Here is an 18,427-nt window from a genome sequence, read left to right as displayed (position 1 = left end):
AAATAGATTAAAATCAGATCAGATCTGAAATGAAAAAACTGGAGATTTAATTTCGAAGCTGTATCGCCCAGACCAGGTTTTAATGACAAAATGTTTAGAATGAACTTCCAGCTTTCTTTTTTCTCTTTCTGACTGTGACTGTTAGATCTTTTGAATTGAAAATCTCTTTCTGTGTCTGACCTCGGTCTTGTTAAAGGTTCAGCGTTAGCGGGAGCATTTTGCAACACCGTGCATGTTTATTTTCTCACAAGGCCGGATCACCGACACCCTGCGGAAGTTCACCGCTTTTAACCTCTCACTTTTTCCTCCTTTCCATCCTCTAAACCTCCCCCCTCTCATCGTCTCCTCCTTCTTTTTGCCTCCTCTTCCCTCACACTGAGTTGACATGTTGCCTGTTGTGTGTCAGCTGGTTAATGCTAGGTGCACGGCGGCAGACAAGGACCAGAAAGATATAACCAACAACAGGTTACAGACAGGAGAGAGGGACACTCAGGTACCGCCGAGAAAAGTCCCCCTTGCCCTCATCCTCATCTGCTGCTGCCAAATCCCACCATGCCACTCCACAGCAAGACTGTCCAGCTGCCATGCTTCACAGGATAACTCTCTTCATGTTGTTAGCTTAGCATCCTTTGGTCCTTGTTTCATTTTCTAAAGGATAAAAACGAAGGTTTCTAAGAGAGAAAACAGGTCTTCCTTTGATTATTTCCACAGTTTCTAATTTGTTGCTTTGTAATGTAAGTTTTAGATTTCGCAAAAACAAAATCTTGCCAAGTATTTTTGTCTAGTTTCTAGTACACTTGAAAAAGGACAAAACTAACTTACAATTAACTTTATAGAAGAGTTTTAACTCAGTACCTCCTTAAAATTGATGAAAAGCTAGTAGTTATAACTTAAGCGTCATAGCATAATTAAATCATATTTTGGCCAAATTGAAATATCTGCATGTCTTCAGCCTATCACAACATCAATTAATATCCAAAATCTGTATTATTTTCCATATTTTATTCATGTTTATTTTTTTTTTTTTTTTCAAAAACGTTAAAATATGACTTACACTGGGTTACAAAAAATATTTTTTGGAAGTTGTCTATGTTTTTTCAACTGAATAAGGTCTATTTTGCACCTCTGAATCCAAAAAATGACATTTGTTTTTCTCAATCAGGTCATGTTTTTATTCTAATTTGATCTTCTGACTAAACTGATTAAATGTTTATGACATTATCAGTTCATTTCCGTTAGTATTTCTCATTCAAAAAAGGTTTTAGGAGGAAAAATTTGTATTAATTAAATGTTGGAGCAAAACCAATGTGATTTTTGGATTCAGCTCATCAAAATGACCCTAAAACAGTTGAAAAATACCAGACAATTTCTTGCCTGTTGACAGTGTTATCATTAGCCTCACAGGCAATTATGCTAAGTGAAAATAATTTGCCAGAGGAACTGCAACTTTTTCATCAGTATTATGGATTTATTGACTTAAAACAAGCTGAAAAGTTTCATCTTATTTCAAGAATGAACTAAACCAAACCTACTTAGTTAGAGTCAGTTTATCCATTTGTGTGAAAGCCTTCAGAGGAACGTACTCTGATGTGACTCGCCAGGTGTAAAACATCAGGTGTTTGCTGGTATCCAGTGTCAGAAGCAGAAATTCAGGTTTAAAAGTTGTTGTGAGAAGAGAACCAGAAGTTTAGCTCTGAGCAGCGCTGCAGTTGTGGTTTCTTGCTGTGGAGTGACTTGTTTGCCTTCTTCACCACCATTTTTCAGTTTGTTCCCCCTCCTCCCTTTCACATTGTCTTGGGTTCACCTGGAGTTCTGTCACAATGGGCTTGTGTGCAAAATCCAGTGGTTTGATGATGACTCCCAGTCCAACTGGTCCAAGTCTTTCTCTGTTTGGATGAGGGGTGTGTTTGCCTCCTGCTTGGGTCTGTGGGCTGCATGCTGAGTGTGTTCATGTTGTCGGGGAGATACTTCTACTTTCTTGTGGTTGGCGTTATCTTCCTGCTCCAGTCACGCCTCTATTCTTTTTTTTCTTTTCACCTGGAGCAGAAAGACATCATTTATCTGCAGTAGGGGTTTTGATGCCAGCTCCTACTGCAGCGACCAATGGCGGCTAAAATCCATTTATTGATGATTTTACTCACTCCTCTCACATCGTCTGAATCAAACGCAAAGGCATCGCTACATGTCTATTTTATGTCAGGGCCTAAATCAGTGGATTGTTTTTATTCTCTGCATGCTTGCTCATTCATAACATCTGTTTGTAATAAAAAATATGACATCACTAGTTTCTCTTTTTATGGGAAGAAGTTGGAGTGAGTAACTGAAATGTTTGCTTGTTTTCAGGTGATTCAGGGACGCCTTGACTCGTTAGCGGTAGCCACCATCAAAGCCCTGACGACGGTTATGCATAAATCCCCAGCTGCTAAGGTCTGTCTCACTTAGAGGATATATGGTGCTCTCCATGTTTGTCGCCACCCCACAGCATGATGCAGCCAGATTTACACTCAGTACATTTATAAATCTCTTAACCACTCAAATAGATATCGCTGGATATATTGGAGTTTTACTTTATAAGTTGATAAAGTGTCTAGGAACTTTTAATTGCTAATGAATTACTTCCTGTTTCTTTGGGGTAGAAATATGATGAGACACCGATCCGTTTGTTTTAGCCACTCTTCAAAAGCAAAAAGACAAGAGAACATCCCATTTACACAAAAGTTTATTGGTCTCCATAAGTGATTATGTGTTATTGATTCAAAAAATGATAAATGCATTTTCTGTGGATCAAAAAAATGTATTTACTAAATCGATTTTGTGAGGAACGGTTTATTTTTCCACAGTAATTCGAATATATTTAGGTTTTCTATTAGCAATTCCCAATATTTTAATAAGACATACATTACATATACGGATGCACAAAAAAGCCAACTTTTAAGCATTTAATTTTCAGACTTAAAGGAAAACTGATGATTGCTCTTACTGCTGTTAAATATCATAATGTAATAGGATTAGAATGTTTATTTTTTATTTCTGCAGGGTTGTTACTTTTTGTTGCCGTTCAAACAGTTTAAAATGGGGATGAAAGAAGTTATTTTGTTTTAAAAAATGTATTTTTGTGAGACAGCATTGAAAGTTTCCACCTTAGATTTTAAATAGTGCAAATGCTCCAAATTCTAAACATTAAGTTGAGGGTTTATGTGCTCAATCCAGAGTTAGAGATACGGTGGAGGATCTGTTGTGGGATTATTTCTCTTCCAAATCCTCTGGGAACTTGTTAGAGTGCAACGCTTTGAAATCCCGACACAGAAATGAAACACAAGTAAATAGACGTCTGGTGGGCTTTGCCAGCTAACTGGTAGTTGGCTCTTTCAAGAGGATAATCTAAAACACATGGCTAAATCATGAAGGAACTGGTTTAGTAGACATTAAATCAACCTTCTGTAATGGCCATCTCAGTCCAAAGAGCTAAATCATGTAGAAAACCACAGAGATGATCTAAATTGGGCAGCAATAAATGTGTTCAGGAACCCAGTGCTCATTAAAAACAATACATGGGAGTTTTCCCTGCTGCACAAATGGACTCAAATTAAGGTTTGGACTTACAGTCAAAATACTTGAGTGTTTATATTTAGCTTCTAAGGATACTTTTATTTTTGGGATTGTTAATAGGACAACCAACAAACCCACACTTCTCGCATCAATGCTGCCAAGGTCATGAGCTCATTCTAACACGCTAATATACTTTTATTTGGAGCTCAGGAGAACAAATATTGCCATGCTAGCTGTAGCTCTCATGCTAGCATTAGCATGTTAGCTAATTTTGTTATAAATGTTTATTTTAACATGCTGAATGGAGCGAGTGTGATGGCACACATGCTGTTGACATTATGTTAGCTGATACTGGATATTTTCAACAAAGGCAGTATTAGTCACAGTGATGGCGCGTTCACACCAAATGCGCTTTGAGCGTCAGGCGCGTCTGGTTTACGTTCAGAGTCTATGTGGAGAGTTGAACTCATCAAACGCTCCAAACGGTTCAAATGGCGCCGCAATGGCCCTCAGCTCCACTTAGACTTTGAATGTAATCCAGATGACACTCAATAGTGAACGCACCATTAACCTGGAGTGCCAATAAATATGAAGGGTGCTGCAATGAGACGTCATTTACAAATCGGACCTTATTATTGGGTGGACTCATCAGCGGTTGCTCTGTTGTGTCTCCAGGAGGTTTTCAAGGAAAGGATCGGCTACAATCACCTGTACGAAGTTCTGATCTCGCTCGGCCAGCCGTCTCGACTCCTGCTCAAGGAGCTGATGAACATGGTGAGTTTGTGTATTTACTTTGACTGGACCTCGTTTCTCTTCTGAACTCTCTTTGTCTTTGCTCGCCGTCCAGTCGGTGGAGGGGGAACACACCTCAGTGGGGCTCCTGGGGATCAGCAACGTGGAGCCGCTGTTGCTGCTGGTCCAGTGGCTCCCGGAGCTGGACTCGCCCGAACTGCAGCTCTTCACGGCCGACTGGCTGCGCCGCCTCTGCTGCCTCAACCGCCAGACGCGCGCCACTTGCGTCAACGCCGCCATGGTGGTGAGAGCCCTGGCCGCCCTGGAGCACCACGGGCGTCTGCACAGAGCCTGCGCTGAAAGCCTGTTCGGCTTGCTGGGCTCACTGGGCTCCCAGTCTCTGAGCGGCAGGGAGCTGCTGGGACTCATCCGCCTCCTCAGAACCCCAGAGTCCAGCCAAGCTCATCCGTACGTCGCCCCGGCCCTGAGGGCGCTGCTCACCATGGTCCGCAAGCAGGGACTGGAGAATGCCATGCAGTACTTCGACCTGTCCCCCAGCATGGCAGGGATTGTTGTTCCCACGGTGCAGCGCTGGCCCGGGTCCGCCTTCAGCTTCCACGCCTGGTTGTCTCTGGACCAGGACCAACTGGGTCCGCTCAGCAAAGACAAACGGAAGCAGCTCTACAGGTCAGGAAATGAAACAGTTATGAAAACTTTTCCTGCCAACAGCCATCACCGTCTTCAATAACTCTTTGAAGAATCTGTATTAATGAGTTACAACAACATTTATTTTCCCTCTGAGCTTAATAAAGTATATTTGAATTTGAATTTATGAATAAGGACCACAATCAGTCTGACACATTAGAATAATTTACTCATTGAACACATTTCAAGGGAAAATAACATTTGGTATATATTTTATATGATCCTTACTTTATTTATGTATTATGATTGTGGTCTACATTTATCTGCCTCTCAGATAATTTCTTGATTTATTATTATTGTTGTCATTATTATTACTTGATTGTTGTTTCTCCACAATTTCTTCTGCTATTTTTACTTTATTGGTTTGCTTTTTGTTTTCTCACTATTTTAAATGTATCCTGTAAAATAAACCTCTACATTATAGACTTGCTATTGTCCAATTTTGCTATTTTTATCTTATTGCTACATTTTTTTCCAGCTTTTTCACCCCTGGAGGAACAGGCTTCGAGGCGTTCATCAGCTCAGCGGGGGTTCTGGTGGCGGCTGTGTGCACAAAGAAGGAGTACGTCACAGTGATGCTGCCGGATTACTGTTTCTGCGACTCGCTCTGGGTACGGCGGCTGAAAATTTAACTTCCTAACAGTAGAGCAGCAGTGTGCCACGGAATTAAAGGTGCTGTGATTTGTGTTTTGCAGCACAGCATCGGAGTGGTGCACGTACCCGGGAAGAGGCCGTTTGGACAGAGCCTCGTCTACATTTATGTAGACGGGCAGCAGAAACTGTCCGCCCCCCTCAAGTACCCCATCATGACAGAGGTGAGATCAAAACTACATCACTAAACACTAAATCACCTTGGAGACGTTAATTAGTAGAGATGCACCAATCTGATGCTAATACCTGCATCGGTAACGATATTGCAAACAATTCTAGATCATTAAGGGCAGATCTATTCAGTCTAATTCTATGCTTGGTGCTTTATTATTTATTTTACATTATATTTAGTATTCCTGATTGCACTTTCTGAGCCATTTTAACGCTTTTCTGCATTTTGCTTTTACATGTTGGACCGAGCTCGTGAAGCTGCTGGTGTATTTAAGTGTAGTGAATTATTAATTTGTAATTTGGTACATTTACGTCTGCGAAACATTTTGTCAGTTCAGCTGTTTTTCTGTATTTTAGTATTTTTCTGATACTAAACCTCAAATATCTGAATCAGAAATGAAAAACGTGGATCGGTACGTCCCTACTAATTAGATTAGGTATGAATTGTTACATATTCTTGAGAATATCAGATTTAAGTGTCATGTGGAAATAATTTAAGTTTATTTGGTGTTTGGAGATTTAAATGTTTGTAAGTTGATGAGCAGAAAATCATAACATCTTGTATCTTCGACCTGCTCCTTTTCAAACAGATAATGTAAAATTACATGTCAATTGGGCTTGATAATTTAATTCTTATTTTATTGTTTTCTTTCTTCTTTTACTTTGATCTTTTCGAAATAAATGAATAAATAATAATTGATTGTATTTCATAAATTTATAATCAACTCATGAAGGATTGTATTATGTTTTTTGCTCTTTGTATGAAGCCCATTTGACTTTTCATAATTTTTTTCCTAATATTCTTTTCCTAATCTGTATTTTAATGTGCAAACTAAACTAAAATTACACATTTTAAAGGTTGTGAATATGATTCTGTTTTAAATGGTTGTGTATTTTTTTGTTCTCCGTCTGCAGCCGTTCATCTCCTGCTGCATCGGCTCCGCCGGCCAACGCACCACCACCCCCCCCCCCTCGCAGATCCCCGACCCGCCCTTCTCCTCCGCCGCCACGCCCACCGCTCGCTCCTCGTTGAGCGGCATCCTGTCGCCGCAAGCGTGGGGCGGGCTGCTGGGCGGGAAAACCGAGTCGGTCACCAAGCTGATCTCAGCCGGGACGCAGGACAGCGAGTGGGGCAGCCCCACGTCGCTGCAGGGCCAGCTGGGGAGCGTCATGGTGTTTCATGAGCCGCTGCAGCCTGCGCACATCAAGGCCATCTGCAGCGCCGGTAGGCAGGAAGTGATGCGTTTATTTTCAGGCTTTATTCTCTCTCACGTTGCCAAGATATTAGCTGCTTCCTCCTTGTGTCGCTTCTTACTTTCGTCTTCTCGTACACTTCTGTTCATTTTCTACCTCTCCTTTTCTTCCTTGTGTCCTTCTTTGTGTTTTCTTCTATCCTTCTTTGTGTTTTCTCTTTTTTATCAACTGTTCTTCTCTCCTTGCTTTTTCCTTCCTTTTGTCCTGCCTACCTTCCTACCTTCCTTTATAATATTTGTCCCTTCTTTTGTTCGTCTTTTTTCCTTACATCCTTCATTCTTTCTTCCCTTTTCTTTCCTTCCCTTCTTTTCTTTCTTTCTTGATACCTAAATTCCTTCCTTACTCCCATGCCTCTTTCTTCTTTCTTTTCCCCCTCCTTTCCATCCTTCCTTTCTCCTCTTCTTCTTTCCATTCCTACTTTCTTTGTTTTTTCTTTCGTTTCTTCCTTCCTTAGTTTCTTGTTTTTTTTCCTCGTTTTTTCTGCGTTTGTCAGTTCTTTCGTTCATTGATTCCTTCTTTCTTTCCTTCCTTCCTATGTAAAGCTCACTGCAGGAATGTTTTTGATACATTGATTTTGAATTTTAGTATTTAAATGATAAAATAAAAAAACAGAACTCTAGAAAGTGCGATCTGGACAATCTTGCGGAGAAAAACGTTACGGATTGCAAAATGGAAAATAAAAACTGTGATGACAACAACTGCAAACAAAGATTAAAGAGGATTTTTGTTTCTTTTTCTTTGATACTTCCAGGTCCTAACTGCGTCTCTCCATTTAAAGCCCAGGAATCAGAACTCGGTGACATTTCAGCCAAACTGCTGCTGCATTATTCACCCAAGGTGACCGAACCTCTTTTCCTCTCAGATCTTTAAATCCTGGGATTACATGAGTTCATCAAAATGATAATGCAGATTAAACAAAGTGCCACATATGAACCAGATGTTCCCTTTCCTGTCGACAGGCCTGTAGAAATCCCATCTGTCTCGACCTTTCTCCCAACGCGTTGCACGGACGTCTGACTGGGAACAAAGTGGTCAACTGGGACATAAAGGTTAGAGCGACGCATTTTTATTCTAACAGAATTCATTTTTAAAAGGTTTACTAAGGTTTCTGCTTTTTTGTGTGTGTGGGACAGGATATGATCAACTGTGTCGGTGGGCTGCCAGTGCTTTTCCCAGTTCTGGAGCAGCTGACCTCCGTGACCTCTGACCAGCAGAGCGCCGATCCTGCAGCTGCATCAGACTTCATCACGCCAGATGTGAGCACCCCAGCTGACGGGGACTGGGTCATTCTTCCATCCAACAGAGCTTCAGGTCTGTTTTGACAGTCTGTGCAGGGAAGGCGGCGTGTTGCGACATGTTGACAGAAACGTAATTTCTTCTCCATCACAGAGGCGCGTCTGGAGAAGAACCTGGTGGCCACTTTCCTTTTGGTGCTGAAGCACTTCCTGCAGAGACACCCGATCAACCAGGAGAACCTGCTTCACTCGTACGGCGTGGGAACGCTGGGAGTCCTGCTACAAAAGGTCCCTGCATAAGAACTGGTTCACAAAAATATGTTCTTTTTTACAGTTTGGTGTAATTTCAGTTTATTTAGCACCAAGTTGCAGCAAATACAGAATTTAATTCAGTTCAAATTACCACTAAAATCCCTACTGTCAGATTTAGTTACATATAGTGAAGTTCAATCCACGTATTTTACATTTGATTAAAGTTTAGCAGTTATTCATGTGAAGAAAAAAAAAGCCACTTTCTGTGAGTTATAAAAACAGAGTACACAGAACTGATGTCTAAAATGTTAGTGGTACCAGCTTGGAAGGAAACTTTAGTACTGATCCAAAAGAACTGGGTCAGGTGTTCTTTCTATGAGGGGAAACAAAGAGTAAATCAAGTCAATGACTACATTTTTGGCTCCATTTGGACTGAGATGCATCCAAACACAGAAACAGAAGAACCTTCTGATTGTTCCTATCAAGAAACACATAGGCTAATATAATTTGAAGTGTTTTTAAGTAACAGCCATTAAAGTCATAACTTAACTAAAAAAAAAGCTTTTTTGCTTTTTTCCCAGTTCAGAATGTGTTAGTTTAAGTTTGAGTACTTTGAATTAAGTGATAAAGTACTTTCTTGTGCCTTGAATTTACAGGAATTCAGACTTTTTGTCCTCGCCTCTTTTTTTTTCTGCCTGATCCTTTTCTATCCTTTGTCTGGTATAATTGCCGCTCTGTTTGTTTGTTCAGCGATATAGACATGTTTCTATAAGTATTGTTGCTATGGGAAAATAAAAGCCTCCACAGAGACGCAGATAAAAATTAAAGCGTCTCAGATGTGGTGAAAGTTGTTTTCGGTAGAGTTGGCCACACCCAGTGACTGGTAACGATCCAAATAAAACACTGATGTGTTTTCCTTCTCCTGCTTGTTCTTTATCTTGTTTCTTGGGTTTCACATTGCCTTATAAAGCTCTAGTTTGGTACCTCGGCTTGTGTTTCATGTGCTCCTGTTTGTGTCTTAAATGGTTCGTTTTGTGCCAATCAGGAAGTGTGTAGAGTTAAGCTAATGGACCGGATGTTGCTTTGTTTGGTTGCAGCTTCCAGCGGGTCATGTGGACGTCAGCGTGCTGGTCGCTGTGCAGCTGCTGATTGAGCAGGTGACCTATGAGAAGAACCAGGCTCTGCTGCAGCAGATCCACTCACATCTGCTGTTCAACTTCAACATCTGGAACAAAGGAGATTTCCCTCTGCGCATCGGTGAGGCCTGGATGGTTTACCTGCTCTGGGAAGAGGGAGGCGTGTTCCCGATTGAACGTTTCCCTGTTTTCCCCAAGGTCACATCCAGTACATGTCCACCGTCATCAAGGACGACAGGAAGCAGTTCAGGAAGAAATATGGAGTCCAGTTTCTGCTGGACACCATGCGGCTGTATTACGGGTACGTTGCAGAAGTTTAGATGTTTCTGTTTCAGTCTGGAAAAGCTGATTATCATCTGCGCCGCGCTTTAGGAAGAACGCCAACAAGGAGAACGACCTGAGCGACGATGACGTTCGGACCATCAGAGCGTCTCTCTGTGGCCTCGTCAAGTATTACATCAGCAAGGGCATGTTGCAGGAAGAGATGCACAGCATTCTGGGATACATTGCTGCCATTGGAGATGAAGACCAGGTGAATTTATTCAGATCTCTAACTGCTGAGTTTCTTACATCGGAGGTTAAATTCTCAACTTTTGTTTTAAGCAACTTTACCCTGATACGGATTATTACCCAGATGCATAATAATCTACATTTATTTCTGTAATTATGATTACAAAATAAACCCCAGCTTTAGTGTTTTTGTTCATTTATAATTGAATATTACTACTGAAGTTAACTAAAACTGGTTAGTCACATGTCGGAGAAAAATAGAAATAGGCTGTATAAGTTGATAAAGTTATATTTTATTTGCTTAGTTACGATTTCTGTTTTAAGTAGGTATTGAATTTTAAAAAATAGTCTTAAACTGAAACCCTGTTCATTCATATACTGTACCTAAAATCATTCTAGGCCTGTCACAGTTACATAATTTGCTCAATGATAAATTATTGCAATAAAAAACTCATTTTCAAGTAATATAATGGAATAATAATAATTCTAGTTAATTCTCTCAAAGACCAATAAACTTTCTAAACAATAAATAACCCAAGACTTGGACGTTTGAAACATTCAAAACAACTAAAAACCATAAATATAATGGATTATAACATCTCTGTAAACAAAATTGCCCTTCAAAAAATATTAATCGGTAGGTTTTAAAAAAAGAGCAAAACCACCAGTAGGGATTTTTTTGATAGATTTATTGCGACAGGTTTGGTCATTCCTAGTTTGGTTGTGTTGTTTGCAGCTGTGCAGCCTTCTGGAGATGCTGCTCAGCCTCCTGCAGAGCAGCCCGGCCAAAGACCAGCTCTTCCTGCTCCTCTTTGAGCCTGCAGCAGCAGATTCCTGCTACACGCTTCTGCTCAACAACAAGCACTCAGACCGACTGAGGGAGCTCGTCTTCAAGGTGAGTAGACTCCACCCAGGAAGGAGGGAGCTACTTTTAAGAGATGCTGTGAGTTTGTGGTGTCGTCTGTGCAGCTGTTTGAGCGGATGCTGCGCTGCGACCGGGTTTATGAGAGGAACAAGCAGCGGCTGCGCCTGAGGGAGGCTGGCTATACGGGGCTGTCGCTCGTTTTCTCTGAGCTTCACATCACTCCCACCCTGATCCGCTGCCTCCTCAACCAGATCCTCCATACGGGTCAGCGTCCACTTTTACTTGGGTTTATCCGAAGATGGTCAATTAACATGTTTATTCAAATTAACTAAACTCAAATGTTCAACTCTGCAGATCAAGTTGTGAACTACAAGGACCTGATGGCTCTGGTGCAGCTCACACACCGGGCCGGGCCAGGTGTGCGCCTGATTGTTTGCAAGAGGGTAAGAAATGCCGCTAACTCAGTTTGTTGATGACATTGTGATGTATATGCATCGCTTTAAATAGTTAAAGGGGCAGTACTTTGTCAAATCAGATTTTTGAGATTTATATCATGTTATAATTTTATTTTCTCAAAAAGGACATTCTTGAAGTGTTGCCTTGATTCTTTTATGCATGTTTGAGAAATCCTTTAATCTCTATGGCAACCATTCAGCTGTGTAAAACACCTGTGTGGAACTAGCCCCGCCTTCGAGACGCAGCTCCTCCCCCACTCAACTCCTTCAGACTAGCCAGCAGCAATAAGCAAACACCAGGTGGATCTACACATCTGCTGAGCTCATTATAGGAACTACTTCTCCGTTTAACGCTGGTAGAAATGTTATTAAAGGGTTAATAAAGGAGCCATGTAGTGATGACTTCCTGAAGGCGGAGTTTCAGAAAGAGCAGGCGTTTTTAAAGAGACAGAGGCCCAATTTCATGGAGTTAAATTATGAAGTCAAGTTTCTTTTAAGTCACATATGATTTGACTTAAAAGAACCAGAACAAAACATGGAGAAACAGCTTTCAGCTTTTATGCATCACAAATCTGGGTCAAACTTTCAGAAAATTGTAAAACAGCTGAAAATCTAGATTAAAAACCCGCCTGTTAGAGTTGCTTAGGAATCATAATAAATGAAATATTGACCAACATTTTGATGTGTAATGACGGCACTTGGAAAATCTGATATTTCAGTTGTTGATTTTTGTGTTTTTATGATGTAAAGCACTTTGAACTGCCTTGTTGCTGAAATGTGCTGCACAAATACTCTTGATTAATTGATTTGTAACAACTAAAGGTGACATAGTTTCTTTATTGCGCTTTAAAATGGCGCTAAGTGGCTGGAAAATACATAATACTGCCCCTCCTTTAAGAGAGGTTACTCTTAAAGTTTAACCCCTTACCTCCTGTCTTCAGGTGTACCAGCTGCTTCAGTCCCAACAGGACGCCGCCCATCAGATCTCCAAGCAGCAGTGTTGGCAGGACACGCTCATGCGCCTGTACTTGCGAGGCGAGGGGTCCCTTACCATGCGCAGCTCCGATACAGCCAGCACCTGCAGTTTCGACTTAAACCGTAACGGCGGCAGCAGCAATAACCGCCTGGAGCTGCCGCTGGAAAGGAGGCCGCGGACGGGCAGCAGCAGCCGCCTGGACCGCCTTGAGGACGACCGACTCAGCGTGGGAGACGCCCGCTCCGTGGACAGCCTGGACAATGGAGATGTCATCTCGCTGCTGGACACGCCGTCTTCCTGTGCCTCCACCGAGCCGCAGCTGCCGGTCAAGCCGTGGGTGCTGGGTAAATCGGGGGGCTTGACGTTGGATCTGTCGCACCTTCAGGCCTTTGAGGGTGCAGAAAGCGGCAACCAAACGCCGGGGAGCATGCCCAGTACGCCGTCGCCCCTGGAAACGACAAAACCTCTCCCTGGGAGCTCTGGGGATAAAGAGCCAACATCTTCCTTTACTGAAGACGGATTCCTCTTTAATGACAATATCTCACTGGGGGAATCCTTCAACAACGTCGAGGTGAGATCAGACAGATTAATTTTTGGACTTTTTAAAACTGATTCCAGGTTATTTTTATTTCTGTTTTGATCTTTGAAATTATTCTCATCCAAGTCAAACTTGTGTATTCAGTATTCCAGGATTGCTTAAATGTTACACTGCCTTACAAGAAGTATTCACACCAATTTTTCACTTTTTGTCACATAATAGCCAAAACATTTGTTGTGTATTGTTGGGATAAACAACACACATCAGTTCATAATTACGGAGAGGAAAATTATGAGTAGTTTTTAGAATAATTTTAGATTTGGTGTGTATTAATTCCTCTTTAATAAGTATGAAACTTTATCTTGTTGCAGTTACAACTGGAAGTTCATTGGGGAATATCGCCTCCAACTTTTCATAGAAACACATCTTGGTTCAGAGTTAAATATACTTTAACTAGGCCTACTACAGAAATGCAAACAAAGCAGTTCATTGGCATGCTAGCAATAGCCTTCATGCTAACATTTTAGCTCATTTGTATATACATGCTAAACTTCTCATACTAAATCACGGAGTAAGTCAGTGTTAGTCAACATGCTAGAGATAGCTCACATGCTACTGACATCATTTTAGCTAACATTAGCGTTTTAGCTAATACTGGACATTTTCATGACTGTGTTAAACAGCAAGAGCTTCCATCACAGTGAATGAAAGGTCACTGCTTCCTCAGGGAATCACTGTTCACTTTCATCTGCGCCCTTTAGGGATTTCACCAGAAGTCAGTAGAAAACCAGCAGGATAGTTTCAATGTTCTCTGGTGTAACTGTACCATAAAGGAGCTTCATTTAATGATACAGTGAGGAAATGTCCGTCTCTTGTCGCCCTGTAGAGGGCGGAGGAGGAGCTCTGCAGCATGCTGCTGGAGATCGTCCTGTGCGTGATGTGGCGAGGAGTCGAGGGCTCGGACGACTCGGCGTGGCTGGAGCGCGGCCAGGCGTTCTCAGCTCTCACCAAACTGGGGACTGCCAACGAGCTGCTGCTTCCTGTCGACCAGATCAAGCTCAGGTCAGCATCCGGTCCAGGGAATCATATCCAATATTCTTTGAAGGATAACCTCACTAACTGTTGCTTCATTGTTCTCTAGTCTCTTGGAGCGCATGCTGGAGTGGGCGGTGACTGATAACCGGGAAGCCTCGGCTGCTTCGCTACCACAGCACACTGAGAACGCCGTTCGCCTGCTTCACATCGTGCAGGACTTCCTCCAGGCGGAGGGCTTGGTCAACCCGGCGCTGTGGACCGATAAGGTGCTAGAAGAAGCTGTGACACTAATGGACTGCCTCATGGTGTGGTACTCTGCTGGAACCCAGTGGTTCCAGCTTTCCCAAGTTGGACTGAGACTCCTACTGGGCTTCATGGCTCAGGAAGACACAGAGGTGAATTTTTCTTCATATTTAGAAATTTAATCCAATATAACTATGAATGGTTGAGAGAAGGGGTAAAAAATACAACTCCTCCTTTTCATTCAAAACAGTAACACTTTATAAGACTGGCATGGAGTCTTTATAAATGTGTGTAACTTTTGTCAGGAAGTAAGTAATTCAGTTTTAATGCAAAGTTGACACTTTTAATGTAATTTCACATTAAAAGTGTAATTATTTACAGAAAAATGCACTGCAACAATGTCAGGTCACCCTTTCAAATAAAATGTCTTCAAATCTTTTGCTTATGTCATGTTGATTTTAAACTTTATATGAATTAAATAAAATAAATAATGACCTAAATCTTTCTCAGGTGTGTGCGTTGGCCTCAGCCAAACTGAACGGCATCCTGCAAACTAAAGAAGTGTCAAGTCAGGACGAGGCCTGCTACCTGCTGGGGAAGCTGGAGGGAATCCTGCGGCGAACCATCCAAGAGCAAACCGAGGAGACCTACTCCTTCCTGGTTCCGGTTCTCCGGACGCTGCTCTCCAAAGTCCACCGCCTCCTCTACATGGAGCTGCACCTGCCTCAGCTGCCAGACACCAACGGCAGCCCGTCTTTCTTCGAGGACTTCAAGCTGTACTGCAACTCGCCCGAGTGGCGCGTCTACCTCGACAAATACGTACGAAACTCAGATTCTCTGCTGCTAAGGAATTTATTTCTCATGAGTCGTGATGCAAAAATAAACACGATCTTTTGTTTTTGCCGACTGCAGATCATTCCGTACATGAAGCAGTATGAAATTGAGATGTTCAGTCAGGGTCATGAGACCATGGCTCTGTACTGGAAGGAGTGCTATGAGGCCTTCATGGTCAGCTTGCACAAGAGGGAAAGGGAAAGAGGAGAGAGCAAGATCCGCTTCCAGGTGAGCCGACCGTTCCGACGACACGATGAAAACGAAACAAGAAACTCACCGATGTCCTTTCTGCCACTAGGAACAATTTGTGGAGCCGTTCTCGCGCCGCAGCCGGCAAGAAAACCTGCGCTACAACAACATGCTGAAGCAGCAACACAGCCAAAACAACGCCACCCTCAGGCAGTGGAAGGCAGCGCGGCGGGGTTTGGTGTGTGAAAGGGGTCCATGGGCTGACAGGTACACTACGCTTCTCTGCACTTTTCCTCCTTTCATCTTCTAAAAATCAAAAAGCTGAAAGTCTTATGCTTGAATGAACTGCAGACATGTCTGGAATTTGGAGAAGCTTTTTTAAATCCACAAATTTCTGCAATTGTGAAGCTTCTAGTGATTCCTCATTTCTGAACCGTTTCCAATAGACTACAAGACGAGACGCACTGGAGAGTGTCCAGTGCTGAAAACTTCTCCAGAATGAGGCTGAAGCTGGTTCGCAATTACAACTTTGACCCTCACCGAGAGGCCAGCGCTCTGAGAGACAACCTGGGTAAGACAAGCGTGTCCTCGTTATTGTGACGTCGCCTGAGTCAGTCCAGTCAGATTTTATCCCGTCTTCTCTCTCCGTTCTGCTCAGGCGTCCATCAGCAGCGTGTGAATCCAGAGTCTCTGCTCCTAGAAGCTGTGAAGCAAGTTAAAGTCAGCGACTTGGAGGACGACATCTTGGATCTGCCGGAGGACGACCCTGCTGCCACTAGCAACCAGTCAGATAAATAACCGAACATCTTTATGAATAATAGAAATTGAGATACAATGTTGATGTGTCTGTATTGTTCTGCTGTATCCTGTAGGGCCGAAGCAGAGGAGGTGGGTCAGAAGGAGAAAATGGTGTTGTGGGAGGACTGTGAGCTGGTGACGGTGGTGGACGTCGTCCCAGGCCGCCTTGAGCTCACCACTCAGCACATCTACTTCTATGACAGCAGCCAGGAGAAGGAGGAGGGTGAGGAGAAGACGTAACCTGTGGAAAAACTAAGTTAACTTCTTGATTTAATCATCTGTTTCTTTAAAGGAGTGGGCCACGACTTTAAATGGCCGCTATCACAGATCCGGGAGGTCCACCTCCGACGATACAACCTGCGTCGCTCAGCTCTTGAAATCTTCCTCATTGACCAAACCAATTATTTCCTGAACTTTAAAAAAGAGGTAATACAATTTACTAGCAGTGTATACGTCATTCTTTATCTTTTTAAACTAGAAAAATAATTGGAGTTGTTAAATGTTTTGGGTTTTTTTATTACAGGTGAGGAACAAAGTGTACAGCCGCATGCTGCTGCTGCGATCGCTCAGCCTTTATGGGACCCGGTCACCTCAGGAGCTCCTGAAGGCCTCTGGACTCACACAGGTGAAAAAACAACTGATTTCACTTAAATGTTGCAATATAAACATATAATATAGGATCAGATCAAATTACACACATTCAAATTCAGTTTCACGCTGCAAAATAACTTGATGATCCCGTCAGGTTGTCTGTGGATCCTTAAAAAGCCTTAAAATGTCTTAAAGTAAGTTTAATATGTTAATCACAGGTATTAAATTTTATCTTGACAGATCAAATCTTGTATATTTTATGTATTTTTTTAATCACGGGACTTTTCTGTCAGGCAAATGTTTGAGTCACACTAAGACATTTTCATTTTGTTCTGTGACTCAAGTCAGCTAATGCTACCACAACCTGGCTGCCAACATTCCCTTGCTAGCTATCTACCTAGATTTTTTGATCTATCAAATTTATTTGACAGTTGGCTGGACAAATTTTTTACATTTCTGTCATGATACAGATCTTAAATTTAATTCAAAGGGGTCTTAAAAAGTCTTAAATTTGAGTTGATGAAACATGCAAAACTGTCATCATTTGGTTAAAAAATGCCTGAAGAAGCTAAATATCACATTAACACCTAAAGTTTATAGGTCCAATTTAAAAAAAAAAATCGGTTTACTATATATTTGTGCACCTTTACCAATAAGGTCTAATTCAGTTAGAACCACATGAAACACTTCGCACAATTAAGTTTCTGTTTCTAAGTGTACATTTTTCATCTTGTTTCAGAAATGGGTGAACCGAGAAATTTCTAACTTCGACTACTTAATGCAGCTCAACACTATTGCAGGCAGAACCTACAACGACCTCTCGCAGTACCCAGTGGTACGTTCAGAACTCGGTTTCTCACGGTGAAATTGTTGATGCACGAGTATCTGAAGGGATGTTGTGTGTTTGTCCAGTTTCCCTGGATTCTAGCCGACTACAGCTCAGAGGAGCTGGACCTCTCTGACCCGCGGGTGTTCAGGGATCTATCGAAGCCGGTGGCGGTGCAGAACGAACGCAATGCTAAAGCAGTCAGAGAGAAGTACTCATCATTTTCCTGTTGAGGTATCCTCCTTAAAACCTTTGAACACAGCTCCATGAAGTTCAACCTCTCATTGTGTACCTTTAGGTATGAAAGTTTTGAGGACCCAACTGGCACCATAGACCGTTTCCATTATGGTACCCACTACTCTAACGCTGCTGGAGTGATGCACTACATGATCCGAGTGGAGCCCTTCACCTCGCTGCACATCCAGCTGCAGAGTGGACGGTGAGGATGGTTGAGTTCTCCGTCATCCTCTTTTTCTCTCTCTTTCTTTCTTGCTAGCGGTTTAGCTCACACATGTTGACTCGTCTCAGGTTTGACTGCGCCGACCGCCAGTTCCACTCCATCCCAGCGACGTGGCAAACCCTCATGGACAACCCCAACGATGTGAAGGAGCTCATCCCAGAGTTCTTCTACTTCCCTGAATTTCTGGAGAACCAAAATGGTGAGTCGGTAAAGTTTTTTTTAACACCTCTCCTTTATGTTCCTTATTAACCCTCCATATTTTTATCTGATCAGATTTTGATCTAGGCCGCCTGCAGATCTCTAAGGAGAGGGTACATAACATTGTTCTCCCTAAATGGGCCAAATCCCCTGAGGACTTCATCTACAAGCACCGCAAAGCTCTGGTGAGGCCCGGTTGGACTCCTGCTGGTGTGGTGTAACTG

General features: G+C 42.4%; 1 protein-coding gene across 2 annotated transcripts in view; it reads left to right on the top strand.

Annotated features, from left to right (window-relative positions):
• Positions 1-18,427, top strand: part of nbeal1 (neurobeachin-like 1) — a 38,895-nt gene that overhangs the window by 12,737 nt on the left and 7,731 nt on the right. Inside the window, exons 12-44 of one of the 2 annotated variants that reach the window (XM_032556799.1) lie at positions 407-493; positions 2,344-2,427; positions 4,225-4,323; positions 4,397-4,968; positions 5,465-5,597; positions 5,682-5,801; positions 6,724-7,033; positions 7,814-7,899; positions 8,022-8,111; positions 8,196-8,373; positions 8,452-8,585; positions 9,647-9,806; positions 9,884-9,986; positions 10,058-10,217; positions 10,932-11,090; positions 11,165-11,324; positions 11,415-11,503; positions 12,457-13,062; positions 13,916-14,091; positions 14,171-14,459; positions 14,818-15,126; positions 15,220-15,369; positions 15,440-15,597; positions 15,777-15,901; positions 15,989-16,115; positions 16,203-16,351; positions 16,421-16,554; positions 16,652-16,753; positions 17,459-17,554; positions 17,632-17,756; positions 17,844-17,984; positions 18,074-18,204; positions 18,279-18,388. In XM_032556799.1, coding sequence (XP_032412690.1) covers positions 407-493; positions 2,344-2,427; positions 4,225-4,323; positions 4,397-4,968; positions 5,465-5,597; positions 5,682-5,801; positions 6,724-7,033; positions 7,814-7,899; positions 8,022-8,111; positions 8,196-8,373; positions 8,452-8,585; positions 9,647-9,806; positions 9,884-9,986; positions 10,058-10,217; positions 10,932-11,090; positions 11,165-11,324; positions 11,415-11,503; positions 12,457-13,062; positions 13,916-14,091; positions 14,171-14,459; positions 14,818-15,126; positions 15,220-15,369; positions 15,440-15,597; positions 15,777-15,901; positions 15,989-16,115; positions 16,203-16,351; positions 16,421-16,554; positions 16,652-16,753; positions 17,459-17,554; positions 17,632-17,756; positions 17,844-17,984; positions 18,074-18,204; positions 18,279-18,388 — 5,652 coding nt within the window. The remainder of the gene's footprint in view (positions 1-406; positions 494-2,343; positions 2,428-4,224; positions 4,324-4,396; positions 4,969-5,464; positions 5,598-5,681; positions 5,802-6,723; positions 7,034-7,813; positions 7,900-8,021; positions 8,112-8,195; positions 8,374-8,451; positions 8,586-9,646; positions 9,807-9,883; positions 9,987-10,057; positions 10,218-10,931; positions 11,091-11,164; positions 11,325-11,414; positions 11,504-12,456; positions 13,063-13,915; positions 14,092-14,170; positions 14,460-14,817; positions 15,127-15,219; positions 15,370-15,439; positions 15,598-15,776; positions 15,902-15,988; positions 16,116-16,202; positions 16,352-16,420; positions 16,555-16,651; positions 16,754-17,458; positions 17,555-17,631; positions 17,757-17,843; positions 17,985-18,073; positions 18,205-18,278; positions 18,389-18,427) is intronic. The other variant, XM_032556800.1, reaches the window with a different exon arrangement.

Source organism: Xiphophorus hellerii, chromosome 24 (genome assembly GCF_003331165.1).
Source record: "Xiphophorus hellerii strain 12219 chromosome 24, Xiphophorus_hellerii-4.1, whole genome shotgun sequence".
In the NCBI taxonomy this organism is placed as follows: domain Eukaryota; kingdom Metazoa; phylum Chordata; class Actinopteri; order Cyprinodontiformes; family Poeciliidae; genus Xiphophorus; species Xiphophorus hellerii.
Note: the sequence above shows the minus strand (reverse complement) of the source record. Positions and strands in the feature narration are given on the sequence as shown.